The 26255-nt window shown below is 48.4% G+C and overlaps 12 protein-coding genes across 14 annotated transcripts; 8 read left to right on the top strand and 4 right to left on the bottom strand.

Annotated features, from left to right (window-relative positions):
* Positions 1 to 25: 25 nt before the first annotated feature.
* Positions 26 to 503, bottom strand: FVEG_14867 (hypothetical protein; the record flags this gene model as incomplete). The annotated part of the gene is made up of 2 exons (XM_018903884.1): positions 26 to 406; positions 465 to 503. 2 exons carry the CDS (start codon positions 501 to 503, stop codon positions 26 to 28), a joined length of 420 nt encoding a protein of 139 aa, XP_018744504.1.
* An 892-nt stretch (positions 504 to 1395) lies between these two features.
* Positions 1396 to 3955, top strand: FVEG_01569 (hypothetical protein). The gene is made up of 2 exons (XM_018888569.1): positions 1396 to 2412; positions 2474 to 3955. The coding sequence occupies exons 1-2, from the start codon at positions 1615 to 1617 to the stop codon at positions 3854 to 3856; spliced, it is 2181 nt and encodes a 726-aa protein (XP_018744505.1). The 5' UTR covers positions 1396 to 1614; the 3' UTR covers positions 3857 to 3955.
* FVEG_01570 (hypothetical protein) lies at positions 2187 to 5516 on the bottom strand. 3 transcript variants are annotated; one of them, XM_018888570.1, is made up of 3 exons: positions 5091 to 5516; positions 4482 to 5028; positions 2187 to 4395 (listed from the first exon to the last, which is right to left on the bottom strand). In XM_018888570.1, exons 1-3 carry the CDS (start codon positions 5091 to 5093, stop codon positions 4088 to 4090), a joined length of 858 nt encoding a protein of 285 aa, XP_018744506.1. In that variant the 5' UTR covers positions 5094 to 5516; the 3' UTR covers positions 2187 to 4087. The 3 variants fall into 3 exon arrangements, with proteins under 3 accessions (XP_018744506.1, XP_018744507.1, XP_018744508.1); XM_018888571.1 differs by having other exon boundaries at positions 4482 to 5516; XM_018888572.1 differs by having other exon boundaries at positions 2187 to 5028.
* A 191-nt stretch (positions 5517 to 5707) lies between these two features.
* Positions 5708 to 9057, top strand: FVEG_01571 (hypothetical protein). The gene is made up of 3 exons (XM_018888573.1): positions 5708 to 6808; positions 6950 to 7306; positions 7370 to 9057. The coding sequence occupies exons 1-3, from the start codon at positions 6091 to 6093 to the stop codon at positions 8836 to 8838; spliced, it is 2544 nt and encodes an 847-aa protein (XP_018744509.1). The 5' UTR covers positions 5708 to 6090; the 3' UTR covers positions 8839 to 9057.
* A 237-nt stretch (positions 9058 to 9294) lies between these two features.
* On the top strand, positions 9295 to 9567 carry FVEG_14868 (hypothetical protein; the record flags this gene model as incomplete). Its single annotated transcript, XM_018903885.1, has 1 exon — positions 9295 to 9567. One exon carries the CDS (start codon positions 9295 to 9297, stop codon positions 9565 to 9567), a length of 273 nt encoding a protein of 90 aa, XP_018744510.1.
* A 303-nt stretch (positions 9568 to 9870) lies between these two features.
* On the top strand, positions 9871 to 11781 carry FVEG_14869 (hypothetical protein). The gene is made up of 2 exons (XM_018903886.1): positions 9871 to 10015; positions 10084 to 11781. The coding sequence occupies exons 1-2, from the start codon at positions 9940 to 9942 to the stop codon at positions 11592 to 11594; spliced, it is 1587 nt and encodes a 528-aa protein (XP_018744511.1). The 5' UTR covers positions 9871 to 9939; the 3' UTR covers positions 11595 to 11781.
* An 877-nt stretch (positions 11782 to 12658) lies between these two features.
* FVEG_01573 (hypothetical protein) lies at positions 12659 to 15030 on the bottom strand (the record flags this gene model as incomplete). The annotated part of the gene is made up of 4 exons (XM_018888574.1): positions 12659 to 12806; positions 12862 to 12947; positions 12999 to 14710; positions 14768 to 15030. The coding sequence occupies 4 exons, from the start codon at positions 15028 to 15030 to the stop codon at positions 12759 to 12761; spliced, it is 2109 nt and encodes a 702-aa protein (XP_018744512.1). The 3' UTR covers positions 12659 to 12758.
* A 651-nt stretch (positions 15031 to 15681) lies between these two features.
* Positions 15682 to 16779, top strand: FVEG_01574 (hypothetical protein). Its single transcript, XM_018888575.1, has one exon. The coding sequence runs from the start codon at positions 15743 to 15745 to the stop codon at positions 16571 to 16573; it is 831 nt and encodes a 276-aa protein (XP_018744513.1). The 5' UTR covers positions 15682 to 15742; the 3' UTR covers positions 16574 to 16779.
* Positions 16780 to 17944: 1165 nt separating this feature from the next.
* FVEG_01575 (hypothetical protein) lies at positions 17945 to 18592 on the top strand. Its single transcript, XM_018888576.1, has 3 exons — positions 17945 to 18179; positions 18233 to 18321; positions 18376 to 18592. Exons 1-3 carry the CDS (start codon positions 18014 to 18016, stop codon positions 18421 to 18423), a joined length of 303 nt encoding a protein of 100 aa, XP_018744514.1. The 5' UTR covers positions 17945 to 18013; the 3' UTR covers positions 18424 to 18592.
* Positions 18593 to 19190: 598 nt separating this feature from the next.
* Positions 19191 to 20859, top strand: FVEG_01576 (succinate-semialdehyde dehydrogenase; the record flags this gene model as incomplete). Its single annotated transcript, XM_018888577.1, has 4 exons — positions 19191 to 19214; positions 19271 to 19358; positions 19421 to 20665; positions 20717 to 20859. 4 exons carry the CDS (start codon positions 19191 to 19193, stop codon positions 20857 to 20859), a joined length of 1500 nt encoding a protein of 499 aa, XP_018744515.1.
* Positions 20860 to 21359: 500 nt separating this feature from the next.
* On the bottom strand, positions 21360 to 23203 carry FVEG_01577 (hypothetical protein; the record flags this gene model as incomplete). The annotated part of the gene is made up of 8 exons (XM_018888578.1): positions 21360 to 21717; positions 21781 to 21970; positions 22029 to 22143; positions 22198 to 22340; positions 22395 to 22520; positions 22568 to 22661; positions 22709 to 22970; positions 23025 to 23203. The coding sequence occupies 8 exons, from the start codon at positions 23201 to 23203 to the stop codon at positions 21360 to 21362; spliced, it is 1467 nt and encodes a 488-aa protein (XP_018744516.1).
* A 625-nt stretch (positions 23204 to 23828) lies between these two features.
* Positions 23829 to 25597, top strand: FVEG_01578 (hypothetical protein). Its single transcript, XM_018888579.1, has 4 exons — positions 23829 to 24160; positions 24216 to 24505; positions 24565 to 25138; positions 25189 to 25597. Exons 1-4 carry the CDS (start codon positions 23908 to 23910, stop codon positions 25458 to 25460), a joined length of 1389 nt encoding a protein of 462 aa, XP_018744517.1. The 5' UTR covers positions 23829 to 23907; the 3' UTR covers positions 25461 to 25597.
* Positions 25598 to 26255: the final 658 nt, after the last annotated feature.

Genomic DNA, 26255 nt, shown 5'->3' with positions numbered 1-26255 from the left:
CTATATTACCACTACTCTACCAAAACTACTCATCAAATCCCTCCTGCAGATCCGTAGCTATCCCATTAATGAGGTCAGCTGCGCGTCCTTTTGGAACCAAGACTTGTACCTGGTATCCCAGGCTATTCGCGTCTCCTGCATTAGCAACCTTTGCCGTATAAATCATGGACCAGTTTCGGAACAGCAGAGCCTCCACTTCCAAGGGCTCGCAGAACATATGCTGCTCCTGTGCAAAATCAATCTCCTCCATAGAAACTTTGGTCCAATTTTCTACATACAAAATATCGGTGTCAAATGCGGGTGCCAAGTCCATGAGCCCGTTGACAGCTTGAATCGACTGAATCCACTCATGGCCCTGATCCAATTTCTCTGGCGTCAGCATATCCTTTACGAACTGCGAAAGCCACTGTGCTCCGATTTTTGGACTGGAAAATACAGACTATCAGAAGCTGTGATGCAATTACCGAAATACTCTCTAGCCATATTTCTAGCCTTGCGTGCATCTGTGATAGTGACAATTCGCGTAACGCACGGATGCCACGTAAGCCCGTTGTACACAAAGCGGTTCAACGCCTTCAGTAGGTAGGCTTCGAATGCATCTTTTGTTGAGCATATCTCCAAAATATATTATCTTTATTAAATTATAATAATAGTAAACTTTAAAAGTATTTAAATATATTATTTAAAATTAATATAAAAATATAAAAATAAAAGACCTAAAATAGGCTTTTTTAAATTATAAAATATATATAACTATATAAATATAATATATATTGGTTTAACCTAAATACTTAAAAGTCTTAATATAAGTACTTTCTAAGTCTTCCTATAAGTACCTAGCTTACTGTCCTGCTTTTCGCCTTAAAAAAGTTCGATAAAGAAGCATAGGGAAATACTAATGTCCTACGCGTATGCACCAGCATGCATGCGTACAAACGCTCACATCGATTGTCGTGCTATGCGTGCCGTTGCAGGGATTGAGGGTTGTCTCAGTTGTCGACAGCCAATAGTTCCCAAGCCTCATTACAGCCGATCACAAAGGACTCAGAACAAGATTGAGAGGACTCAGCTCCATCATTGATTCTGACTTAATAGAGACTCGGGCGTAATCCTTGTCTCCAAGGGGCTAGCCACAAAATTCAGCCCTGAATATACTTCTTCCTGGAATCTAATTTTGCCGTCAACCCAACGTGAGCCATGCCATGCAGCACACCCATCCGTCGGAGATATGGAAACTCTTCTCATAAAGCTGTGTGGGTGGCACGGCGCAGACTGTTCAGTTCGCACTGTATACATTGGCCATATTGAGCATATCCTGCAGGTAAGCGCGGTATATCACAAATGGACACCAATCACCCAGAGTGGCTGATTTGCACTTTCTGCTCCCTCGGACATCGCCTAAACAAGGGCACACTTGTGATAAGACAGGCGGCCCAGCAATGAGGCTCAAGCATGGAGTACTGACGAAACTCGCATCTCGGTCAATGTCATTTGATCGGTTGTCGTAGTGACTGTGATTATTCGATCATCTCACTTTTGCGATACGTTGCTATCCTTGGGCTTTTGATTCGTTATTTTGCTACTTCGTTATCCATTAAACATCCCTGCGCTGCTATGCAGCCTGTGCCGCCTTCTGCAATGAGCGTTCGTTCGCAGTCGTTGCAGGTGCCCGCAAGCCTTACGAGTGAAGCCAATACTGTCTCTGACAATGGAATATTCGTCAATTCTATGACGGACGATAGTGTAAATCTTCATAAGCGGACCCAAAACATCACTATTGCGAGTGTTGGACAAGTGGTGATCAATCCCCCTTCGCCCGCGAGTCAAAGATCTCCAAACTTGGCACTTTTCGGCTCAAGTTTTACGTCAAGTACAGGGTCTCTTGAGACGTTGGATGAAATAAGATCGTTGCAATTGAAAAATGGTGCTGCGCTCAATGAACCAGCCCCGAATTCTGGCCGAGGCGATCGTCAACTTGCGGCTCCCGACCTCAGGCAATCATTTGGTTCCGGCTCAACCAAAGCAAATGCGGATGTGAGCAACAGGATTCGGAACACCTCAGAAACTAATTCAGCGCAACCCAATCAATCGAAACGCTGGCTCAGTCACCTGAGAAGCTGCCGTGAACGGGCCGGCTTGGCCATTCAGTTTCAAAATGCCATCTACGGCCAACTCATCCCGTACGACCGGAACATCAGACCAATTTTGTTTCAGTTGCAGAGCCAGATGGTAATCTGTCGAGCACAACACGAAAACATCAAACAAATTGATGAATTAGAAATAGAGCTGGAGGAGCATGTTGATGTCCAACGGATGCTCGAAAAAGTCTCCAAAAACCTTTTTAATGCGACGAAGGAACTCCAAGACCTTGACAGAGCCATCCGAGAATTATTCACGACCACTAAACGAGAAGTAAGTATAGTTAATACCACATTTCTCGTTGCATTGATTTTCCTAACACAGATATCTATAGAAATCGCTCATTAGAAATCTCAAGGCGCTTGATTTCCCCATGGGCGGAACCCAAGGGGAAAGGCGCACGAATCGTTACGGAGGTCTCCTGGAACATCTTCAACGGATAAAACCATCATTCTTGCAATTCCAGGACTTGTGCACACAGCTCTCGGACATTCAGCAGTTACGTCAACAGGAGCCATTAACAAAGGCCGAGAAAGAGATGATGTCCAGGTTTGAAATTTGTCAGAAGGCCACAAGCCTCCTATACCAACAGCTTTGCCAGGTCTGCTACGTACATAAGGAGCATCAAGTATACTTTAATCTCAGAGTGAATGACGACTTGAAACAAACAACTCCAGTTCTAGACTTCCATCTGGCGTTCAAGGCTGCGTCTCACCGTCACAACAGCACAAATCTCATATGGTTTCGAGCAACATCTACATTGATGCCTCTTGACGTAAAGGACCTCAAAAAACTAAACCATTGGACTAGGGAGTCTAGAAGTCCAAGATCACGCCCCAATCGTGGCGTTTCTAAAAGGAAGGCCCGCCCTACCAGTAGGTCGACAAGACAAACTACACAACGAAAGCCGTCGTCGGCACCACAAAGGCAGACAGTGCACTCCAATTCGCGCTCAACGTCAGCCCTCTGTTTAAGTAACTACGGCCAGGGGTTTGGCCATTGGGCCGCGGATCTTGCTGACCTACCGGCAATGACGGACTTTGACGACCTTACTCTCAGGCAGAACCGGTTGAATTTTCCAGAAATGCCACCCCGCATCGATCCTGTGCCTCTATCGCAGTGGATACGCGAAGGGTGTCATGTCCAAATGCCGGATCTCACTGCCGAACACATGAGGATCCATGTGGCACGCGTACTCTGCGAGGCATTGCTCAGGTTTACACCAAAGGTTTGGCCGCAGACACCTTTTAGCAGCGAGAATATTATGATACTAGACAGTATCAATGGCGGGGTCTGGGATCCTCATTTTACTCTGAAGCTTGTGGGTCGGAACGGATCCGAACAATATCTGTCAGCATCGGGAGGAACGCCCAGTCGAGAGATACTCCACCAGCTCGGAATCACACTCCTTGAACTTGCGCATCGGAAGCTCGTCCATGGACTAAGAACAAACGACGCTGGGGAGATAGACAGAGGACACTCTAGCTATGCACAAGTCACCAATCTGTGCGGCACGAGTCTTAAGAGCGTGTTTGGTGGAACGCATTTCCCAAGAGCGGTGGATTACTGTATCAAGTATCCAAGCCGAGGAAAGGACTTGCTCGACTCGGAGCTACGGGAAAGGTTCTACAAGGCTGTTGTTGTTAGTTTGGAGAAGACTGAAAAGAGCATAAGCCGATCACTTGACAATCAGAGGCGATTTGCAGAGGACCGGTGAGGATTTAGGGATTAATATGAATGTGTACCGAAGTACCGTTACTTGCAGAATAAGTTGACATACTTCATCATTTAATGAAGAGCTAACATGTTCAACATGGTTGATTTTAATTCCGAAGCAGAGGTTTAACTTCGAAGACCAATCCAGTTCAAAGAAAGTCCCTAGTCACCCGTTCTTGGTCACCTTCTGAAAACTATGGTGAGTCTTGAGGCCCTTCTTGGGTCTATGGCTCTAGTTCCCCAAGGGCCGCTGGATGAGAGCCATGAGGTGCTTCGACGATATTGGATAGTTTACCATAGTAGATCCGTCGGTTGCTTTGTTGTCAGAAATCCTGATGATATCTATGTGTGCCCAAGTGTCGGGCTCATCGGCAACTGGGACATTTAGCATGAAGGAATTCTTAATGGCTTCATTCCTCTCAATGTATCTTTCCTTCCGACGAGGCCTGGGTGAGTCGTCGTTGCTCGTAGAGGGGTCCTCCTCTTTCAGACCGGACAACTCCGTGATGTCGTGCTCGTCTAGGAACACCAGTCCTTCTCCTGTAGTGTATTCATGGTCAGCAATACAGTTATCTAGTGTCGTACAACGAGACTTGATTGACATAGTGGGATTAGAGGAAGCCCACCATTCGCTTGACGGTTTTGCACAATAGCTGCAATTCTGAGGCCGTATTTGTCTCCCAGGGCTGCTTTGAAGAGATGGTTCAGCTCCTGGACCGCGGCCGTGTTGACTGCGACTGCCTGCCCGGCCTTGTGGGTTAATCCAACGTGAACGTACTCGAGACTTGTTCCGAGGTCTTGCTTGTCATCTGTCAAATCACGAAGCAGCTTCTCTAGCTGATCCACCTCTTTAGTACCGACACGAAGCTGATGAACGAAGTTTCTGACACCACCCTTCTCTAGCACCACACACATCTCCTGGAGATGCTGGGTGAGGGCTGTTCCAGTGGTCTGGATCCTCCGAAGAACGTTTCTTATGGCTCGAGTCTTGAAGGGCTCCTCGTCTTCAATCAGCTTGATCATGTCCATCGTGTCATTGATGATGTGCATGTGTCTCTCAATAATGGGAGGCAAATCCTTCGAACTGTCTTTGGCGAAGAGAATCCTTTTGCTGAACTTGGAGACTTGCTCCAGGACGCCGAACGCGGCTGCCGCAGCGCCGAAGATTTCTGCCTAGACCATAGTTAGCCAGCGCTCCTCACCCATTCGACAGGATGTCAAGGGATAGTCGCCACCATAGTATCGAACTCGTGGAGCAGTTGGAGGAAGGCCTTTCATGAACAATAGGTTGAAGACAGCTGTACTAGACTATTATTCTTGTAGTGCTCGGGCCCGCTAATTCACACCATGATTATGAGTGACATCGGTCTGGGTTTCCCGTCGCTTTTAGAAGCCTAAGCCTTCGGTGACGGCGGGAGTGAATAGGCCTTCCCAGTAGACCTGCATAAGGGGGGCAGTGAGCCTTGGGTTGCTCACAGATCTAGCCCAGTACGGAGCCTCATGGATGGTCTCAGCTCCCCCTCTCATTTTGTAGGATACCAATGGATACGCCGACCCAGGATCCGGTGGTCACGCCCTAACCAAGAAACATAGCATGATTGGGCAATAAAGGATGGAATCAGCAGGCTGCAAACTGTAGGAAGTCATCTGAATGATCCAATGTAGTGTCTCACATGCAGCAGGCCGCATGTTTGAGGCACAGTCGGTCCGGTGACATATCAACATGCTGCGATAACCTTCTCGGCGCAAGCCAAGACCGACCATGTCATCAATAACCCCAAGACTCCACTTGAGCACATTTTTAAGGACTCAACGGGGAGATCTAATTAGTCGATTTTTGATCGAGACGGCACGTCTTACACAGTCTTGTCAGATGTCAATCACTGTGGTACGACTTTCAAGCGTCCAACGACGCCACATAACTCAACATGGCATGTGCCATGAAAGCTGGTGCTGAACATGTAGTCTCCGCGATTCCCGCGAGAGACTTACGCGTCGCCTGGACCTGAGGAAACTAAGTTGAGGCTGTTGAACGCCTGCCCCAGAGTTGTTTATTCTTTTCCGCTTAGGCCACGTCGCTCCCTAACAGGTTCATTGTACCAGCCAGCGTAGGGTTCAGCACTCAAAAAAAAAAAAAAAAAAAGAAAAAAGAAAAACCAAACCAAACCACATTTTACCACAGTTTGAATCTTTCTCATTTGTCACTGCTCATTCATCCTTAGGTCCTTTGTTGCAATGGGCGAGCTCAACCCCTCGATTTCTCGCAAGCTGTCGTTAGTGGACCTACCCAGTGCGGTGGGGCAAAAGGGAGATCAAGACTCTCCAACTCCCACTAGAGTGAAGCTCCTCAGATCCAAGAGTGCCACACTCATTCCGGGTTCCCATGCAAGACCTCTCAATCACCATTCAACTCAAACACCATCTCTACCATTTTCGCTAATTGGGCTGTTTCCTGAGTCTCAGGTCCTTTCCAACTCTCCAGAAGTAGATGTGTTTTTGAAGCTTTGCGAGTCGATCATCGAGTTTCTAGCAGGTTTATCATGCCAGACTTTGAACCCACTCCAAATCATTCCAGATCAAAGCGATGAAGCCCCGCTGCGCCAACCCTCCAGAACAACCACGAGCGCTGAAGTGAAGGACACCCAGAGCTCTCCTGAAACAGGCGGCGATACGCCAGAGAGTCCACAGTTTTTTAGCCATGACTATACCCAGGCGGTGGATATGGAAGGGGACCAGGCCGAGCGGTCTGCCTGCCAGGCTTTGAATCTCGAGGGTTATTGGCACTCTCGTCGTACTAGGATAACGAAGATCATGTTAACTCTAACGACATGGCAAGATGACTTTGACCAAGACGAACTTCGCCAAGTTTTCAGCGGCATGTCTTTGCTTCCTGAGTTCAATGTCGAAGCTGCGAAGCAAAATTTGATAGGTATTGGCGAGAATCTAGTCCAAAGTGAGTGATTTCTCATTTTCACTTAAACTGCTACAGAGGAGGAAGAAGAATAAACAAAGTAGAAGAAGAGAATCAGGCTTTTCACCCTACTACATCGGACACTGCAACATGACGCTAATCTATGCCATGAACCCTCTACAGTGGTTAATATCACAAGTGCAAACTCGAGAATTGGCCGGCGTCTTCGTGAAGCCGGCCTGACTTTGAAGGAGTCTGTCGAAATGGCAAAACGATCAACTAGTGACCCTAAGAACTGGAATGCCGCCTCGGCTATAAGCGAGTCGTCCATGACATCCAATTTAGATCCCGGAGGCGATCAGGACCCGGTGGATATTCTGGAGAGAGACACGCAAAGCCTCGTAGCGATGGATCTCGCTAAAAGTCTGAGGCAAAAACGGCTTTCAAGGAAACATCGGGTGAATGAACCGACCTACGAATTCACCTTTGACGGAAGTATGCATTTGAAAACGGACCAATCTCCCCATCTCATCACTGCAGGTAGGTTGCATCATTCATATAGGATAAGGAATTATGCACAACAATAACTAACGGTATGCACAGCAAGCCAAGCAGTTCAACGTCAGCGAATAACTTCTCCGGATAGAAGTCGGTTGCAGAAAGACCGAGTCCGTCGCTCCAGTTCCCACGCCCGCCGAAAGCTGAAAACCAGACAGCCATCTTTCCATCGCTCACATCAGTCACCAAGTCCACCACTTTCAAGATCTAGTACCGCGAAAGACCCGGGTTGTCCACGAAGCCCGAAGAAGGCCAGAACCGGCCACGTGGTCAACACTCAGCATAATCACTTGCTTGTGGTGGAAGCCGCCCTGCGCTCGATTGGAAGGTTGTGGTTGGAGGCGAAGCCGTCCTCGGACATTGATAGTGCCATAAATGATGGGTCGGCACATCTGACCTTGCTCATTTCCCAAGATCCAAAGCCATTTCGAATGGACAGCTTGGAGAGATCAGGAAGATCACTTCCGCCAGAGGACTTGACGCAAGAGGCCTTTACGGAGTCCGTTGAAGATGCCCTCTCAGAGGCATTCCGTCGGCTCCAGCTAGACGATGAGGCTGTTCGAGTGGCTCCTGAGCTTTTGAAAGCCCTGCGTAATCAAATCTCCGAAACTCGGGGTGAAACAATGAAGTTAACTCCGGCTATGGATGTAGCAATAATCCAGGATACGCTGTCATCTATGGATTTCGCTCTATCGCTCCTTCATAACTTCCCCCAGTGGAGTATCTTCACAGATTCTCAGAGTCTGGCTTACACAAAGTCGCTCTGCGTGTCCGTAGAGTCATCACTTGTTGACGAGTACCTGAACTCGTTGATGAGACTGTTCACCGAGTCCCAGAAGGTCCTGGAATTGAAACCCGACGACCCGAATCTCGCCAGAAATCTCCTTGCCTTTCTTTTCGAACGAGCCCGGCAACTGAAGAGCCTTGATCTAAGTTCTTCAAACAGTCTAAGTTGGGAAGGGCTTCAGGAGCCGCTGGACGACCTTCTCTTACAGCTCGAGTCTTTCCCAGGGACCCAGGCGCACGCCCTCTCTCGTTCATCATCGATCCCAAACATCGAAGACCATGTCACTCAGATGCCAATGGACGAAAACGACCAGACAACTGATCAAATGTCCGATGAAATGTCTACCAACATGATAACAGTCCAGATGTACGATGACGATGAGAAGACAGAAAGACAATCCTCTCCTGTCGTCCGTTTCAGCGATGCCGTAACCCAAATCTTGAGTAATGAAAAGAAACATAAAAGAGAGGAGATCTCTGACGACGACGTTGTCTATATGGATAATGTTAGAGACCCGCTGACTGCGTTCTTTGAGTCGTATGAACCCCAGATATCACGATATCCTCGATTTTATTTACTATGCATCGTCTCAGATACTAAGCCTGAAGCGTCAGCGGCGTCCTCCAACGTGATGGGCCTCTTGAGAAAACTACAAGCCCTGAAGGAAATTGAAGTCGGCCAGTTGCTTCAGGGGAGCTTGAACACGGGACTTTTTTTGCAATCTTGAAAAGAAGAGTCCGCGCTCAAGAGATAAGACTCTTGTTAACACTGGAGTTTTCTTTTTAGATATTGTAAAAGAGTATTGGTTATTACTCATACTAATAAATCATATAATTGATGAGAATTCTCTTAGATTTTAATCTCATTTCCGTTTTAAGCTTTCTTTACATATAACTTTATATACAATTAATAAAAGTAATTAAACTGTATATAAAATAAAGAAGTCTATATTAATTATAAGATAAGAAATAGCTAAGGCTTTTATATCAAAACTTAGTAACTAAGGTTCTGGGGTAAGTTTAGAAGATAAATATTATTTAACATACGACAAAAAGAATAAATATAAAAGAGCAAGAGAAACGCGACTTGATAAAACATAGCCCTATACTGTATCGGCATCAGTGCTCGTGTTCTGTGTTACATAACGGCTTGGAATCAACGCGTCTCTCTGTTCCCTACTGATATGCAGTCATACGAGAAAATGGTAGATTCCTATCAGAACATCAGTATGGGCTGCCGCACCATGACTAGCCGCCTCATGGATCATCTTGATAAGATATACATCGTCAAAATGTTGGAAGCAGTTCGCAAGGCCTTGGGCAGCGAGAAGATTCATTTCCAGGGTCTGTCATATGGAACCATAATTGGTCCTCAGTACGGATACTATTATCCTGATGCCAACCTGTCTATGGTGCTTGACGGCAACTTGGAGCACTATGAAGACGGAACCTCTTGAAGCGCTCTAAGCTAGACATGCTGTGAGAGAATTGAGTCTTTCTATACTAGTGAACACATTAATTGAGAAATACCACGGCTGCGACTACTTATCGCTCTCGAGAAATGAAGCCCAGCTGGTACGGATTCCGGAATCTGAATACGACGCGAATTGCCGGCGCACACCCTCCACTTCGGCGGATTTAGCACACAGGCCGTAAGACAGCCAATCATAGGCCGCTAAACCCGCCGTGTGTTGGTTGCTGACATTGCACTTTTGCCGAGATCAGGCCATCCGAGACACCTTATTTCACTCACAAGAGCCCGAGATTAGATCTATCGAGATAGTTGTCATCTAGCAACTAACTGCTCATAATAGCTAGCAATCGACGCCATGCCTAGTTTCGAGTTGGCGCACCCGTCCCGCAAGATCCTGCTTGTGGTGACGACGGGCGGATTCACCCATGCCAGTACGTTACGTTAGCCCCTCTGCATGTCACGCCACTCACTTCACTTCCAAGTTCTAACCCTCGCCCAGGTCCCGTATTCGAGATTGGCAAAGTTCTGGCCGCAAGAGGCCACACCATTGAGTTTGCTACGCTCGAGGGCCAGCAAGGTTGGACCAATGGCTATGAGTTCATCACCAAGGTCCACACCCTGGGCCCGGGCCCGACTCACGACCAGATGAATGCTCACTACCTGCGCATGCGAACGTGGGACATCTCAAAGGGCATCTCAGGGACCATGCCGAGCAAGTATTTATGGGACTCGTTCTGGCCACAGACATATCGGGGACTCAAGGCCATCATGGACGACCCTGAGACAAGGCCAAGTATGATGATTGCCGACTTCTTTGTCGACGCCGTTAAGGATATGCACGTCGAGTATAATCTGCCAATCGCTCAAGTCTGGCCACAGATGCCCTTCTTGATGATGCCATGCTCGTACATTCCTGGCCAACCAGGCTTTCAGCTTGAGGGAACACTTACCTCGGAGCATGCGAGCCTCTGGCATCGGATCAAGAACGAACTCGTCATCTTCTTTGACCTGCCCGTCATCGCGGAATGGATGACGTGGACCAAGAAGATGCGCCTGGAAAACGGTGTCAACTATCCTCCTCACCAGATACAGAAGCCTGACTACCTGATCTTTGTCAACTCCTTCCTTGGCCTTGAGATCCCGCGTGATCTACCTCCTACCTGTGCCCCGGTTGGACCCTTGATCAGTGACACCTATCCGCCACTCAACGAGGAGTGCGACCAGTTCCTGACCAAGCACACCAAGGTCATCTATATTGCCCTAGGCACACACGTTATCCTCACCAATGCCGACGCAGCCAAGATCATCAACGGTCTGCTTCTTCTTCTTGAAGGGAGCTTGTTGGACGGCATCATCTGGTCTATTCCCAAGAGTGGCCGTCAAGATCTCGATGTCAACACGACCTATAGAACTGGTAACAAGACACTCCGTCTGGGGGATATTCTGGATGGAAAGAACCCTGACTGGCTGAGTTCGACCTTTGTCCCCCAGCGAGCCATCCTCGACCACCCCTCGACAAAGCTCTATTACACACATGGCGGTGGTTCTAGCGCCAACGAGGGTCTCTTCCATGGTGTACCCATGCTGTCGATGGGTGTTTTCATGGACCAAATCTCCAACACAGCTCGACTCGTCGACGGAGGCGTGGCTGAGCCGTTGAATAAATTCCGCTTCACGTCCGAAGAGATTTACACAAAGGCAAAGAAGATTCTGCTTGATCAAGACGGGAGCTATAAGCGCAATAGCCTACGGTTGATGCGCATCGCCCATGTGGCTGCCCGAAGGAAACACCATGCCGCGGACCTGGTAGAGGAGCTGATTTACGACACTGAGCTGAGGTTCAAGGATGGAAAGGAGCTCAGGCCAATGCATCTGCAGACGGCGGATATGCGCATGCCAGTGTGGAAGGCCAAGAACTGGGACATATGGGCTGTCAGTCTTGTGGGCATTGGTGCTGTCTTTGGAGGACTGGGAGTTGGCGGGAAAATGTTGTGGCTGCACCGGGGTTAGCTGACTGGATCAGTGAAGGCATTCGTGGGAAGCCAAGAGTGGTTGAGGAACCTGATCAAGTAGGTTTGCTAGTTTAGATGTGTATTGGCCTTGCAAAACAACAAGCTTGCTTAAAACATGATCACTATTTCTGATATATGTACATAAAAGTGACCGGCGACACCCTCTATGAATCATTTCACTGGATCATACGCGCCAACCGAACACTCCGTAGAGCTCTGGTGGAGACAGGCTTATGAGTAACTTGGGCTCAGAGTCATACGCCCTTCTTCATCTCACTATAGCTCACTAGCCACCAGTCAGTAATTCGTGCAATATACTTGAGCCGAAGAAGCATACCTGGAAAATCCTCCTTTATCGCTGGCGGATGTGACATTCACCATCCCACGACTTGAGCGCCAGGTTTCGCCACCAACACTTCCATGGGGTGTCTCCAGCATTGAAAGTGAACTTTTGCGCAGTCATGCTCTATCTGGCTGCTTCAAAGTCATGCTTCAGCATTGCTTTCTCATAGATGGATAGCTGCGCTTTGGGAAAGTCACCTTGGTCTTGCTTTGGCTCAGATCTGAGAGCTTTGGCAAGGGACATGGCACAACAAGATACTGACGGGAAGGCTAATGAACAGTTATACTTGATAAATATAAAGAGAAACGCCGTGGAAATTGTGGGGTCAGTGGCCGCGCATTAGGCGAAGTACGTGGAAGGAATATCGCCGCCTACAGTCCCGGACATAAATAGAAATGTTACTGCGGAACGACTAACAGCTCATCTGACCTCAATGAAATCGATGCACACAGTCTCAAAGTCACCTGTGGAATTCTATATACAGATTATTGCCAGAGACAGTTGAGTAAGTGAAATTACTGCCTTTCAATGGTGACACTCAATAACACTAATCGTCATAGCATGGAAAGTAGTACCTTGAATAATGTTTGACGAGGAAAAAGTACTGCTCGTAGCCATTTAGAAATGACGAAACCAGGTCAGCTATCAGTATTACAACTACTACAAATAATAAAAGCCACCCGTAGAACATAGACACCATTCATTATTGAGAGGTGTGTATCCAATCCAAGCATGGCTTCCAAAAGGTCACTCGCAACCCATCAGCCCAGCCTCTCCAAAACATCATCTCATCTCCCTGCAAAACGTACCAAGCTGAGCTTAGTTCGATACGCCAACGGGTTTAATACAAACAAGAGCTTGACCAAGCTGTAGTGCGAAGCGAGTTAGCATCTACTCTTTCCTGCCCAAAATCAAGACTTACCACAGGGAGAACACAGCATCGTGCTCGTTTACCACCGGCAGCGCAAATGGCTTGGAAGTCGGAGGCATCCGTAGGAGACTCAGTGGCTAAGAATCACGTTAGCTACAAGACTTGTTATGAGGTTAAGATATACTCACGTGACTCGCATTCAAGGTCTGCAACTCCAACAGCATCGATGGAACAACACTCGGGGTTTGAATAGAGACTGTCGGGGCAGGGGTCAAAGTTGGAGGCTGCTTCGATGGTGGATGAGCTGGGAGTAGACGCTGTAGAGGAACCAGGGGCAGAGGTAGCCGCTGACGAAGCAGGGCTGGAGGTGGTGGGGTTGGCAGCGGAGCTGGTCTCCGCGCCGCTTGTTGAAGGCGCAGAAGAAGAAGAAGAAGCAGAAGAAGTGGCGGGGCTGCTTGTCTCTGAACTGGCGCTGGAGGGTGCCTGAGACGGCGAGTTTGACGAAGCAGCTGAACTGCTTGCGGGTGCACTTTCTGAGGTGCTCGAAGCAGCATCACCGGTAGTCGTCTGGCTAGGACTAGACGTATTGGAAGCAGAGGATGATGTTCCAGCAGAGGAGCTAGAGGGTGGAACCTCCACGATGACTGTGCCTGTGCCAGCTGACCCAGATGGAGAAACAGTAGTTGTTATAGGGCTGTGTGTTGGGTTGAGGGTAGTGTCAGTGGTGGTAATGGTAGTAAAGGGGATTGAGGAACTTGAGGGTGGAACCTCCACGATGACTGTGCCTGTACCACTTGACCCAGATGGAGAGATAGTAGTTGTAATAGGACTGTCTGTTGGGTTGAGGGTAGTGTCAGTGGTGGTAATAGTAGTAAAGGGGATTGAGGAACTTGAGGGTGGAACCTCTATGATGACTGTGCCTGTGCCAGCTGACCCAGATGGAGAAACAGTAGTTGTTATAGGGCTGTGTGTTGGGTTAAGGGTACTATCAGTGGTGGTAATAGTGATAAATGGAATTGAGGAAGCAGATGGCGCCTGGGAGCTTGGTACGATAACAATAACAGTGCCTGTTCCTGTTGACCCAGATGGAGAAATAGTTGAAGTGATAGGACCGCCTGTTGGGTTGAGGGTAGTAACGGTTGTGGTAGTAGTGAGAAATGGGATAGAAGAAACTGGAGAACTGGAAGGGGGGACCTCCACGATGACAGTACCAGTGCCAGTTGACCCGGATGGGGAAATTGTAGACGTGATAGGATTGTCTGTGGGGTTGAGAGTGCTTATGGTGGTGGTGACAGTGACGAAAGGTATAGAAGAAGTTGGGGAGCTTGGCACTATAATGATGACAGTTCCAGGGTCGGTAGGGTTGCTTGGAGGAAGAGTACTTGTGAGGGGGTTATCAGTGGGAGAAAGATTTCCTGTAGTAGTACTGGTAACATAGGAAGCAGGCGGAGCCTGGGAGCTTGGAACGACAATAATGACTGTACCAGGATCGGTAGGGTTGCCGGGTGGAATAGTGCTCGTGCGTGGGTCATCAGTGGGAGAAAGGTTTCCTGTAGTGGTGACGGTTACGTAAGATGCTGGAGGAGAAGCAGTCTTAGAGTTTGGGACCTCGATGATGACACTACCAGTTGCTCCCGGCCTATCAGGCGTGATAGTTGTGGTAGTAAGAGAAGGGAAGTCTCCAGTGGTAGTGACCGTGACATATGGGGCAGAAGGGATGGAGATCCCGTTACCTCTAGGAGGAGATGTTGGGACTTGGATGATCACAACACCCGGTTGTCCCGGCTCAGTGGGGGGATAGGTCTTGGTGACAGGATGATTGCCAATATCGTCAGGGTTCGCAGGAATGGTGAAGGTCAGGTAGCCTGCATCCGGAGGAGAACCGTTTCCGTCGGTAACACTATTTGGAACTGATTAGCGGTGTTTAGTACAACTGCCGATGACATGGCGAACTGACCTGGTAAGTGTAGTCAAGCTAGTCGAGACATCAGTAAGGACAGTGCTCAAAGACGTGGGAGCATCCGTGACATGTACAACAAGACCATCATCAAGGACAATGTCGGTGTTGGCAGGGAAGAAGGAGTCGATGAGGATAGGCTGCTGGAACTGATATTCAACAGGCTGGAGATTGATGACGGCTGAGCAGAGAGGATCAGCAGAAGCTTGAGCAAGTGCAAGCTCCATCATCGCTGAAGCGGCCATGACACTCTTGGACTTCATGGTGATTAACGAGCACCAAAGGATAAGGATAAGCGAGTGATATGAAGAAAACGAGTGTAGTCAGAAATTGATGAGAAGATATGGTTGAGATTCCAGTGAATATCACTGGGATCATGTTGAGGGAGAGCTGTATATACACGTTCAAACCAGCGGACCAAGATGTTGATTCTTGAACAACAACATCGCACGGCATTGAGATAATTCCTAATGTTTGAGTTCACAAATGCCGACACGACCTCCATGACCCGACCTCCCGCCGAAAAAATGAAGCCTTTCAGCTCCCATCGCAGAACTTTGTCCCCTGACAACCCAACTATTGACACTATCGCCTGCCTGTCTCACATTCTCTCCGCTAAGCGAGGTTCCATCGGTCCCCATCGGAGATATTAGCCGCCGATCACCTTCCCGAAACAGCTTTGACAGGGAACCATTATGCAAGGCAGATATGTTAGTATTACCTCGTTTGGACGGATAAACAGGCCTTGAGCTTTTGCTTCAGCTGCGTTCTGCATGTTTTGGTCTCAAAGTTGGAAGTGCTGTGATACCGAGAGGTATGAAAGTTTAAAAGTAAATTTGGAGGATTCTGGGTACTGAAGGTTGGCGATATATAATACTTGAACGAAGGGATGTTTCTGCGATGGTAGACGTACAAGTCCCTTAACAACTTTCACTCGTTCACACATTTGTCACTCGCTTCGTCGCTCGCTTCAAAATGCAAACCTTCAAGGCCCTCATCTCCCTTCTCCTGACTGCCAGTCTTGCAGTCAACGCAGAGACAACATCCTGCGTTACCTCAACCAAGACCTTTCCTACCATCACCTCCATCATCGTCGAACCGACCAGCACTTGGTCCGGCAATGGCACATGTGGCGGTCCTCATACCGTGTATACCACTGAGTATCACGAGTTCTGCTCCACGGGTCTGCGTCTGCACACGTACACCATCACTGAGGCTTGCCATAAGGAAAAGTGTCAGCCTCGCACTACTGGTGTTCCACCTGGTTTTACCTCAACTGTTACTGTTTGTAACTCCTGTGGTGAGAGGCCTATCACTGCGACGCTTACTGTTCCATGCCCTGAGGCTACGGCTACCAAGGGCCCTGGCAAGCCTCCGGTCAAGCCACAGCCTGTTCCATCTGCCCCTGCTGTGAAGCCAGTTCCTACGGGCCCTCAGCCAGAAGAATGCACTACGTGCGGCCCCAAGCCAACCAATCCAGGCGAGGACAAGGCAGAGCACCCCAACTCTCCTGCATGCACCACTTGCGGCGGATCAGGACAGCCGTCTCAGCCCCCTGCTCAGCCCAACCCTCCCGCTGCATGCACTACTTGTGGTGCTGGAGGAGAAGCCCCTCAACCCCCTGCCTCCCTGGCAACCTCTGTTGTGCCCGGCCCCTCCGGAGAGAAGCCAGGAACTAGTCCTACCAGCCCATCTCCTGGAGCTCCATCTGTCATCACTGCTGGCGCTGCCAAGTCTTCGTACGCTGAGCTGGGTCTTCTTGGAGTCTTTGGTTTTGGTATGATTCTGTTTGGAGTTCCTCTCTAGATAGTCCTAGTATAGCTTGATTATCTGAATTATCTGGCTTAAAGTGTTGAGGTGGCGGTGGCTTTGGTTGGGTGTTTTTAGGGAACATGTAATTACTGACACAGCATTTGCTCAATCCCGAGCTTGGCTACTTGATCCAAGGACTTAATAATCTCCCTTCTCGTACATAATGACATATTAAATTTATAACTGGATGATCGCGTCGAAAAGACTTTGTCAATGCTGCGAAGTATGTGAGTGTTTACAGGCCTACATACGTGATGCGTTGCAACATATAGTTCAGCTCTGCTGGTAATTCTCTGTATGCACTAAGCGATGCAAAGCAGGGAATAGTCTATTGAATGAAGCAGTGATCGTCAACTAATATTTCCTTGCGGACACTAAAAGATATCCTTGTCTAGCTGTCAGATCGAATTAAGTAGAGATCAACAATCATTCTCTGACGTCTGAGACATTGTCAAGGGAGAAGCTGTTAGCCGTATTGCCGGTAACATTATGCGTGGCGTGGAGAATACTCCGCCGCTCCAATTAATTAGATGGAAATTCTCCGCATATAAGGATAAGATCGGCGGGTGGTTCCTGGTTTTGTCTAAGACATCTTCACGGCAGTTCGTTAGTCTGGATCGAGTAAGCAACGGCTGATTCATGACACGTCCCTCGCAGCTCCGGCAATTAGTTGTGTGTGATGGCGAGTTCCGAAACTCAATCGAAGGGATACTCCTTGCAGTTTCCTTTCCTGAATCTACCAACAACGACATTAATTCCTTTCATTTCTACACTGTGTCTCAGCCTTGACAGCACTGCATTCGGTGGAAAGCTCCACTCAGTTATTGTTGTTATCTTACTTCTATCCTTACCGCAATCTTTATTCAATATGCTGATAACTGATGGTCGAGTTTATGAGAGATCTTAATATTATGTTAAATGAATAGAATCACTGCGTCGCTCTCGAAAGATTACGCGAGCTTCACCAGCCGACCTACTATAGGTTACTGAATTCAACTTGTTTTTTATTCTCTGGAAATTCAACACTCTGGGGTAGGCCACTTTTCAGACATTTGGATATGATGATCTGCAAATGAATCAAAGTTAGCGGCATAACTCTGACAACCTGGTTGACCTTATCAAGGACACGATCCATCCTCGTGCATCAAGAGTGGGCGATGCAGAGCTGAGAAGCATTCCAAGCTTCAACCTCCCTCGCCGAAAGTGCCGGAAACAGAAAGCCATCGTGTTCAACTCAGAGTTGAGGAACGCGAGGTTGGAGAATGATATCCAGAATACCAAAGCAAGATAACCTATCTTAAAGCCCTTGAGCATCTTTATAAAGACTGTATCTTGCGCCACTTTCCAGATATTTCACCATCATCACTCAGCATCCAAACAATCCATCACACTCACTCTTCAATCTTTCCAATCCAATCTTTCAACACCGCAACCATGCAGTTCTACGCCATCGCCTCTGTCTTCCTTGCCGGCACTGCCTTCGCCGCGCCTGCTACTTCCCCCAACGGCTACGATGCTTGCCCTGATGGTGGTCTCATCGGAACCCCCCAGTGCTGCAGTCTCGACCTCGTCGGTGTCCTTTCCGGCGAGTGCAGTTCCCGTGAGTCCACCCGTCACCGTTCAGGACAGACACTTGACTAACCGTGATAACAGCTAGCAAGACTCCCAACAGCGCCAAGGAGTTCCAGGAGATTTGCGCGGCGTCTGGCCAGAAGGCTCGCTGCTGTTTCCTCTCCGAGGTTGTAAGTTGCTTCCACACTACTCTCATGATAGTATATAGGCTGACTTTGACATAGTTTACGCTCGGCGCTTTTTGCCAGAAGCCTGTCGGTGTTACTGCTTAAGCACTTTGTGGGCTTTTCACCTGTTTACGGGGGCGAGGTTGTCCGTAGTTGTCGGTGCGAGTAATAATATTCGGGGATGACACTGAAAATTGCAAGTAACTATGGGGTCTACTAGAGATCGTTCACATGATTAGGTAGCAAATCAACAATCCCAGTTATCTTCGCCACATATGCATTTCCACCTCAATCAAGCTGCATGCTTCGGTGATGCCAAAAAGAAGATCGTTTTCGAGCGAAACTCAGACTGGCGATCAATTACTCAGCCAGAAAGAAGTGGCCGGCTTATAGTCCGGTAGTCGTCGGTATGTGAACTAATGGAGCCTGATAAGCTAGCGGCGCCGGGACCGGGACCGGCTGGCAATTACCCATTAAGGGAAGTGGGGAAGTGCCGTGCTACCATGAACCGTCGTATCCGACTTTCGGCAATTCACTTTAGGGCGTAGTATGTTGATAGAGCTGGCATGGAGTGTAGGCCGGACGACTACTCGAAATTCATGACAAACCTTTCACTGACTAACAACCGGCTTGTTAGAGGACAAGAGTATCATGGAGCTATTGAACTCGGTTGTCATATCCGGTCGTCCATAGATTGTGAGAGAAGACTGTCACCGTACATCGTGACAGGGCCGGTCGCATTCTTTATCTTCAAGATAGCGTCCCAGTTTAACCCATAGGTAAAATATATAAGTCCGTTTGGTAGTCGAGATAACATTATACATACACACATCGAGTTCAATATTCGAGTATTCGCCATTCACAATAGCACTATGACACGAAGCTTCCCTTTCAAGGTCACGACTCTTATTACCTTTCGATATATTCTGCTAAATACTAATAACTTCTGCAGCTGGACGATCCGTCCCTCCTTCACGAGGAATCACTATTGAATGGCCAATGGGTCCAAGCTCAGTCCGGAAAACGGTTCGACGTTGAGGGTAAGCTGAACTCACTGCGAGCAGAAAGTAATAAAGAACACAGCTCATATAATGTTTGACAGATCCTGGCTCTGGTCAGATCTGGGCCACCAGTCCCGCTAACGACGTCGCCGATGTTGACAAGTATGTTGAGTCGTCAGAAGCGGCCTTCCAAAGCTACCGCCATATGAATCCTCGCCAACGAGCCAAGATCCTACTCAAGTGGCACGAGCTCATCACCAATGCACGACAAGACATCGCCAAGATCGTCGTCTTCGAGACCGGTAAACCCATGGCAGAAGCTCTTGGCGAGGTAGATTACGCTCTTGGCTTCGCTTGGTGGTTCGCCGGCGAGGCTGAGCGTATCAGAGGTTCTGTTGCCCAACCCTCTATCTCCAATCGTCGAACTTTTGTCATCAAGCAGCCGATCGGTGTATGTGTTGCTCTCGTCCCTTGGAACTTCCCAGTTGCTATGATTATCCGCAAGGTATCGGCTGCTCTAGCCGCAGGATGTACCATGATTGTCAAACCGTCCCCAGAAACACCATTTAGTGTCATGGCCCTAGCAGACCTTGCTCTTCGCGCTGGTCTGCCTGCAGGAGTGCTGAACGTTATCTCAACTGATAACGCCAATACCCCATCGGTCAGCGAGACACTCTGCAAGCACCCGCTCGTCCGCAAGGTCACCTTTACAGGTAGTACCTCTGTAGGGAGCATCGTTGCAAGACATTGCAGCCATGGGTTGAAGAAGGTCACTATGGAGTTGGGTGGAAATTGCCCTTTCATCATTTTTGATGACGGTGATCTTGAGGGAGCAGTTGCAGCTCTCATGATACTCAAGTGGCGAACAGCAGGCCAAGCTTGCACCCACGCAAATCGAGTCTATGTCCAAAGCGGCGTTTACGACAAGTTTGCGCAGATGATGCTTGAGGCGACTAGCAAGCTCCGCGTGGGCCATGGAGCTGATTCTGGTTCTACTATGGGGCCGCTCACCACTAGTCGCGGGGTTGATAAAGTCAGAAAACATGTTGAGGATGCTGTCAGCAAAGGCGGCAAGATCCTTTGCGGAGGCAAGCAGCCCGAGAATCTGAATGGGTACTTCTTCGAACCAACCATCATCTCAGGCATGACCTCAGACATGCTCACAACTCAAGAAGAGATCTTTGGACCTATACTGGGTCTGTACAAGTTCGAAACTGAAGATGAGGTTGTGAAGAAAGCGAATGATACATCAATGGGCTTAGCATCTTACTTCTTCACTAAAGATGTCTCCCGAACCTGGAGACTTTTGGAAAGCCTCGAAGCTGGAATGATCGGGATGAATACTGGTATGTTTCTCTTTGTAACTGTTGTCGGTTGATACTAATCACTGTTTACAGGGAATGCCTCTTGTGCCGAGTCTCCATTCGGTGGAATCAAGATGTCGGGATATGGCAAGGAAGCAGGCAAGGATGTGGCTATTGAGGAGTATCTCATCCAGAAGACGGGCACTTTGACTGTTAACGATGGTCCCAAGTTGTGAACTGATTGATATGCAGCTAGGGGAGTCTTGTTGAATATTATAAAACTCGACGTTAGTTTACTCTAAAACTGGGCAATTTCGCGTGAAATGACGCATACTTGAGCAAATATTGATTCCATTGTTCTCCGAGAGTGAGATTTCGGCGAAAACGAACTCTGAGCTTGCATATCCTCTTGCATTCAGTAGCAAAGCCGATAAAGTCTGGGTTGTGATTTTGCATCAAGGTGACGAGGCGTCATCGGAAAACATATTGATATAACATTGCGCCGTGTCCATCCGCGACGTGACGGTGAGATGCCGCTTCGTCGTTCACGGTGGTTACAGGTCACTCCGTATGGTTGTACAATATCATGCACGCAAATCGCCTGTGTGACTAAAGAAACTCTCATTCTGTGTAGCAAAATCTAACAACAAATCCCCGATCGCAATACATAATCGCAAATCTTTCCTACACATGAACCCACTAACACGGTGCATTACTGTCCTCAATTTCTGACCTCTCAATTGACCTGCTTGCTATCAGTTAAATCGCTGACGGGCTCCACGTCTATATCCGTTGCAGCGGGAGCTTCAGGAACAAGCCTAATCAGGAACACCATGCAAGGAATAGTGAGGCACAAGACCGCAGCGTGGACATAAAATGGAATCCTGGCATCCGAGCCACTGTGAGAGTTGATCGCATAGGACGCCGTCTGTCCAGCTGTCTCAAAAGCTCTAAGCAAACCACCGGAGCGGGCAGAAGATCCAGCATCGGTAGAAAAAGTACCGAGGATCCAGTAGAGAGATAATTGGCATACATAGCTAGTTGACTGCATTATGAGATATGGGAGGTAGGCCTCAACCCATCCCCTGGTGTTGCTTTGAGAGAATACGTGTCAGTAATCAGTACAAGAGATACCACGGGGTCAACAAGGAGTATACGTTTCATAGTCCAGCGCGTTTTCGAGTTTGCCTCCACCAAACTTTGCATACTCGATACCAATCCAGATAAAGCAGGCGGCTTGTGGAATCAGCCAGCAGGCAAAAGAGATCCATGCTCGCTTGGTCTGGGACCAACGGGTCCTGTCTAGGAGCTTCCCAAAGGCCACCACCTCGATGATGGAAAGGGTCGCTAATGGGTGGCAGCATGTTATTATCTTGCGCTTGGGGTCAGTTTCTTGTGTACTTACGGAGGAAAAGAGAGGATAATGCTCGCGCCCGCACTGAGAAGTGCAGCGACAGGTAAGTTCCCATGGTTCCGCCACAGAAGAATGAGTAGAACGCAGGCAGAGCCATGAGCCAAGTCTTGATTCTCATGTCAGCTAGTGATCATAGGAAAAAGAATACAAAACGTCTCACCTTTCTGCGCTGCAAATGCTTCCACAAAGCAGCAAGCTCATGCTTCCAGCTGGCTCTCTCGGACATGGCAACTTTACTGCCATCTACACGTCGGACCCGTCTGGTGGGGGATAGCAAGAAAGCCCAAACGAGGCCAGTGCATTCTGTTGAATTCTTGTTAGACACCCCACAGATGTTCTTATGTGAATGCAACTTACCGAAGGCAATGAAGACGAGGTAGGTAGACCACGCAACGCCACCCGCTTTGGAGTCACTATGATTATTAGAAAAGTTGATGGCGCCTCCAATAACGCTGCCTGAGTTCCGCATGGCAGACCAGACACCTGAGCAACTGTCAGTAGCTTCCTTACAGTGGTTTGCCGTTACTCACCTAGATAGAAGCCTCTGTCATTTGCGAGGGGATATGACAACATGGCCGTAGACTCAGCGACGTACAAAAAGCCATAGGTGAATCCTGTGAGTATCTATAAAGCCTATAAGCGAACGAACAGTTTATCTTGGGCATGCTTACCTTTGCAAAGATGAGATACCAATTTACACGGTACTTTGCGCAAACATAGTACGCAGAACCGGAAAGAGGCATTCCCACGGCTGCTATAATGCAGGACCACTTGATACCAAACTTATTGATCAATGGACCGCCGAATAGAGTGAGCAGACAGCCAGCCGTGTAGTTCAGAGACGTCGCCAAGTTTGCTAGATACGGAGTGGAGAGACCGCCGCCTCCGAGGTTGGAAATGGCATCGGACATGGCTGGACCAACGCAGGAGAGACTGATAGTATGCAAGCATTAGTGAATTGTGATGTTCAAGACTTGGCAGACTTACAGTCCAAGGAGAATCATCTGGAACAAAACGCTCCTGTAGAACTTTGTGGGCTTTGAGGCGTTTAGGTAGGCATAGTCAATTCCTGCGTCAAGGACTTCGCCGTCGACGTAGCTAGTGATTAGAGCCAGATCATTATGTCCGCTAATCTTGGTATCGTCCTTAGGGGCTGGAGTCGCCATGTTACAAATAATATATTTCGCAACAATTGGATATTGAGAACAAGAACTTGAACTCGTATAGAATCATTCGCCATGCAAAGGACAGTAATATCATATATATCATTGGTTATCAGCCAACAAACTTGGGGAGACCTCGCTGCTCAGATCGTAGGGTAACACTGAGCGGTTGGAGGGTTGCCCCGCGTTGGCTGGTTCAACTGCTTATCGCGGGGCAGGCCCGGATCTGGTTCAGCTATCAAGCACTAAATTGCCGTGTTATCCACATGCGGTTCGGCCGTATTGGGTATGACAGTGATGGTGAATAGCGCTTAGTCCTTCGCTTAGACCGGACCGGTTTTACTGAATACGGTAATTCTTTAGTGTTGTTTGGGCTTACTCTGTGATCCTCATTCTATAGGATGGTTTGGGGGCAACATGAACGAGGCACTGATACTACGCCGATATCTTTTCAGATCAACGTTTCTGCTACCTTAATAACCGGGCCGGTTAATGAATAGCAAGTATCCGATCATCCCTTGTAACCTCTTTGTCTCGATACAACGGTGGGTTGCATTCACCTCGTTTACGAACGGGGTCAATAAAGTGGGGGTTACTGACTGCTCATACCTATTTTACTCGACATCTCACTACATTGTTTCTTCAGAGATTGATAACAGCCAACCCAAGATACCAGTCCGCAATTCACTCAGCCACAATTACTCACCATGTCGCCCTCTCCTCTTCCTGTCGACAACGCCACAACCTCATTTTGGAGGTCAGAGCCGCATTCTCTCGATAATCATCGCTCAACGCCTGATCTCCCTGCCCAAGTCGATATTGCCATTATAGGCGCCGGCTACGCAGGCGTCGCGACAGTCTATCATATTCTCGAGCAGTGCAAAGCTCAAGGCGCCCCTCTGCCAAAGATTGTGATCCTTGAAGCTCGCCAAGCTTGTTCGGGAGCAACCGGACGAAATGGTATGTCCTTCTCAATGCTTGGTGTAAATTTATACGTTATTAATCATTGATGCAGGCGGCCATGTGAAGCCAGATCCGTATTACAGACCAGCCAATCTTCTGGCTACTTACGGCATCGGAGCTGCGGCAGAGGCAGCAGAGTTCGAGGCCAAGAATCTCGCTGCGGTCAAAAGTGCCATTGAGAAAGAGGGCGTCGACTGCGACTTTGTCTATACCCGTGCTGTCGATGCGCTTATGTCAGATGACATACTGAACAAGATAAAATCGGGAGTAGATGCTCTTCGACAGAAAGGAGTTTCCGTTATGCAGGATGTCTATTTTGCTCAAGGTGCTGAAGCTGAACAGGTAAGCAATATCCGGCCTCTGCTGGACACCTGAAATAGTGCTAACAGTCAGTGCTTTAGCTATCAGGCGTCAAGGGAGCCAAAGGCTGTTTTTCTTACACCGCTGGTCACTGCTGGCCATACAAGCTCATCCTCCAACTACTGTCCAAGGCTGTCGATGCCAATGTCAATCTCCAGACCAACACGCCCGTTACTGCAGTTACTGAGGAGCCTGATGAAGATGGCCATCTGACACTGATGACTCCTCGCGGCGCGATCCGCGCTGCAAAGATCATCTACGCGACTAACGCCTACACATCATCCATACTACCCGAATTCGTGGACAAGATCGTCCCAGTGAGGGGAATCTGCAGTCATATCAAGCCTAGCAAGACCCCGTCACCTTTACTGCCCAACTCGTACATTATTCGCTGGTCCGATACCAAGTTCGAATATCTCATCCCGAGGCTTGATGGTAGCATTATAGTTGGAGGAGCACGATCAGCGTACTACCATGATCTTGATAGCTGGTACAACAACTTCAACGACGATAAGTTAATTGAGCCTGCGAAGAATTACTTCGATGGATATATGCAGCGCGTCTTTCACGGGTGGGAGGACAGCGGCGCGTATACGTCCAAGGTTTGGACTGGAGGTGAGTGGACATACCTCTCGTAATTCAACAGTTACTAACACTTGCACTAGTGATGGGCTACTCTTCCGATGGCCTGCCTCATGTCGGTGCTGTCCCTGGGAGACAGAATCAGTATATGCTCGCTGGCTTCAACGGACACGGTATGCCCCAGATCTTCCTGTCAGCGAAGGGCGTGGCGTCTATGGTGATGGAGGGCTTGAGCTACGAGAAGACAGGTATACCGAAAATCTACAAGGCTACTCAAGAGAGACTGGACAGTCCGAGCAACACTATACTGGACACTTGGAAGACTGTGCAGAGGAGGGAAGGGGCAAAACTGTAGATAGTACTTTGTAAGCAGGATCTATAGCAGAAATGGCGATTATTGAGAACAATGTCCTGGTCCCGGATGAATTGCTCGTTACCCATTGGCGATATTTGGATCCTTCGTTTACCCCTCAAAGTCAAATCATTTACCGCACGTCCGGTACTTACTCCTCACTTTGTGGGGTTACATTGCTAAACGTCGCTTGCACGAACTACCAAAGAGGTCCTCAGCTGGCGGACAAATTCCACGCAACTTTATCGCAACAGAGCTAAACCCAAAGCAGCAATTTCTATCCGGTCGATTTGATCGGCAGACCCTTTGGCGCACAACAGAACAGTATGTTACATCAATTCCTAATACATCTTGGTGAATGTTACCCAATCCCATACCTCAGCTTGCTCTTCGCTCTTGAGTACTGTTGCTACAGAAGTTAATATTACCAAAAGCGCGCCCTCCTCTTACAGTCTGATAAGATGAACAGCGGGCCGGCATAGTCGATCCGGCTTGATACAGGGAATCGTTATCTGGGGAGATTGTCAAGCTTCCATAGCCAATTGTTCAAGACAGATAAGCATCATCTGTGTCATAGTAGTCAGCAAGTATGAAGTTGGCCTCTCCAGGACTTGACGGCTTAGGTTGGTGCCACTAGAAACTGAGCGTCTAGAAAGAAGCATAGCTTGGGATTTAGTGAATGGTGGCTATGGAGCTCATTACGTGACTTTCGATAGGCTTTGAAGTATTGCTCAGGTTCGGTAGATCCGAGATCCTCGTCTCATTGTACTTCCTGTGCAACTATTCCAATGACCTACA

The sequence above is a fragment of the Fusarium verticillioides genome, chromosome 6, assembly GCF_000149555.1.
Source record: "Fusarium verticillioides 7600 chromosome 6, whole genome shotgun sequence".
Lineage (NCBI taxonomy): Eukaryota > Fungi > Ascomycota > Sordariomycetes > Hypocreales > Nectriaceae > Fusarium > Fusarium verticillioides.
The sequence above is the reverse complement of the archived record's forward strand: the minus strand, read 5'-3'. Positions and strand labels throughout refer to the sequence as shown.

Bases quoted from the DNA above. Each gene is read 5' to 3' on its own strand.
- FVEG_01569 (XM_018888569.1), top strand. From the start codon at position 1,615: ATGCAGCCTGTGCCGCCTTCTGCAATGAGCGTTCGTTCGCAGTCGTTG. The intron at 2,413-2,473 runs GTAAGTATAGTT...AGATATCTATAG, and splicing joins TCACGACCACTAAACGAGAA to AAATCGCTCATTAGAAATCT.
- FVEG_01570 (XM_018888570.1), bottom strand. The intron at 4,396-4,481 runs GTGGGCTTCCTC...AATACACTACAG, and splicing joins GCAAAACCGTCAAGCGAATG to GAGAAGGACTGGTGTTCCTA.
- FVEG_01571 (XM_018888573.1), top strand. From the start codon at position 6,091: ATGGGCGAGCTCAACCCCTCGATTTCTCGCAAGCTGTCGTTAGTGGAC. The intron at 6,809-6,949 runs GTGAGTGATTTC...AACCCTCTACAG, and splicing joins TGGCGAGAATCTAGTCCAAA to TGGTTAATATCACAAGTGCA. The intron at 7,307-7,369 runs GTAGGTTGCATC...CGGTATGCACAG, and splicing joins TCCCCATCTCATCACTGCAG to CAAGCCAAGCAGTTCAACGT.
- FVEG_14869 (XM_018903886.1), top strand. From the start codon at position 9,940: ATGCCTAGTTTCGAGTTGGCGCACCCGTCCCGCAAGATCCTGCTTGTG. The intron at 10,016-10,083 runs GTACGTTACGTT...ACCCTCGCCCAG, and splicing joins GGGCGGATTCACCCATGCCA to GTCCCGTATTCGAGATTGGC.
- FVEG_01574 (XM_018888575.1), top strand. From the start codon at position 15,743: ATGCAAACCTTCAAGGCCCTCATCTCCCTTCTCCTGACTGCCAGTCTT.
- FVEG_01575 (XM_018888576.1), top strand. From the start codon at position 18,014: ATGCAGTTCTACGCCATCGCCTCTGTCTTCCTTGCCGGCACTGCCTTC. The intron at 18,180-18,232 runs GTGAGTCCACCC...CCGTGATAACAG, and splicing joins TTCCGGCGAGTGCAGTTCCC to CTAGCAAGACTCCCAACAGC. The intron at 18,322-18,375 runs GTAAGTTGCTTC...ACTTTGACATAG, and splicing joins GCTGTTTCCTCTCCGAGGTT to TTTACGCTCGGCGCTTTTTG.
- FVEG_01578 (XM_018888579.1), top strand. From the start codon at position 23,908: ATGTCGCCCTCTCCTCTTCCTGTCGACAACGCCACAACCTCATTTTGG. The intron at 24,506-24,564 runs GTAAGCAATATC...TCAGTGCTTTAG, and splicing joins AAGGTGCTGAAGCTGAACAG to CTATCAGGCGTCAAGGGAGC. The intron at 25,139-25,188 runs GTGAGTGGACAT...CACTTGCACTAG, and splicing joins GTCCAAGGTTTGGACTGGAG to TGATGGGCTACTCTTCCGAT.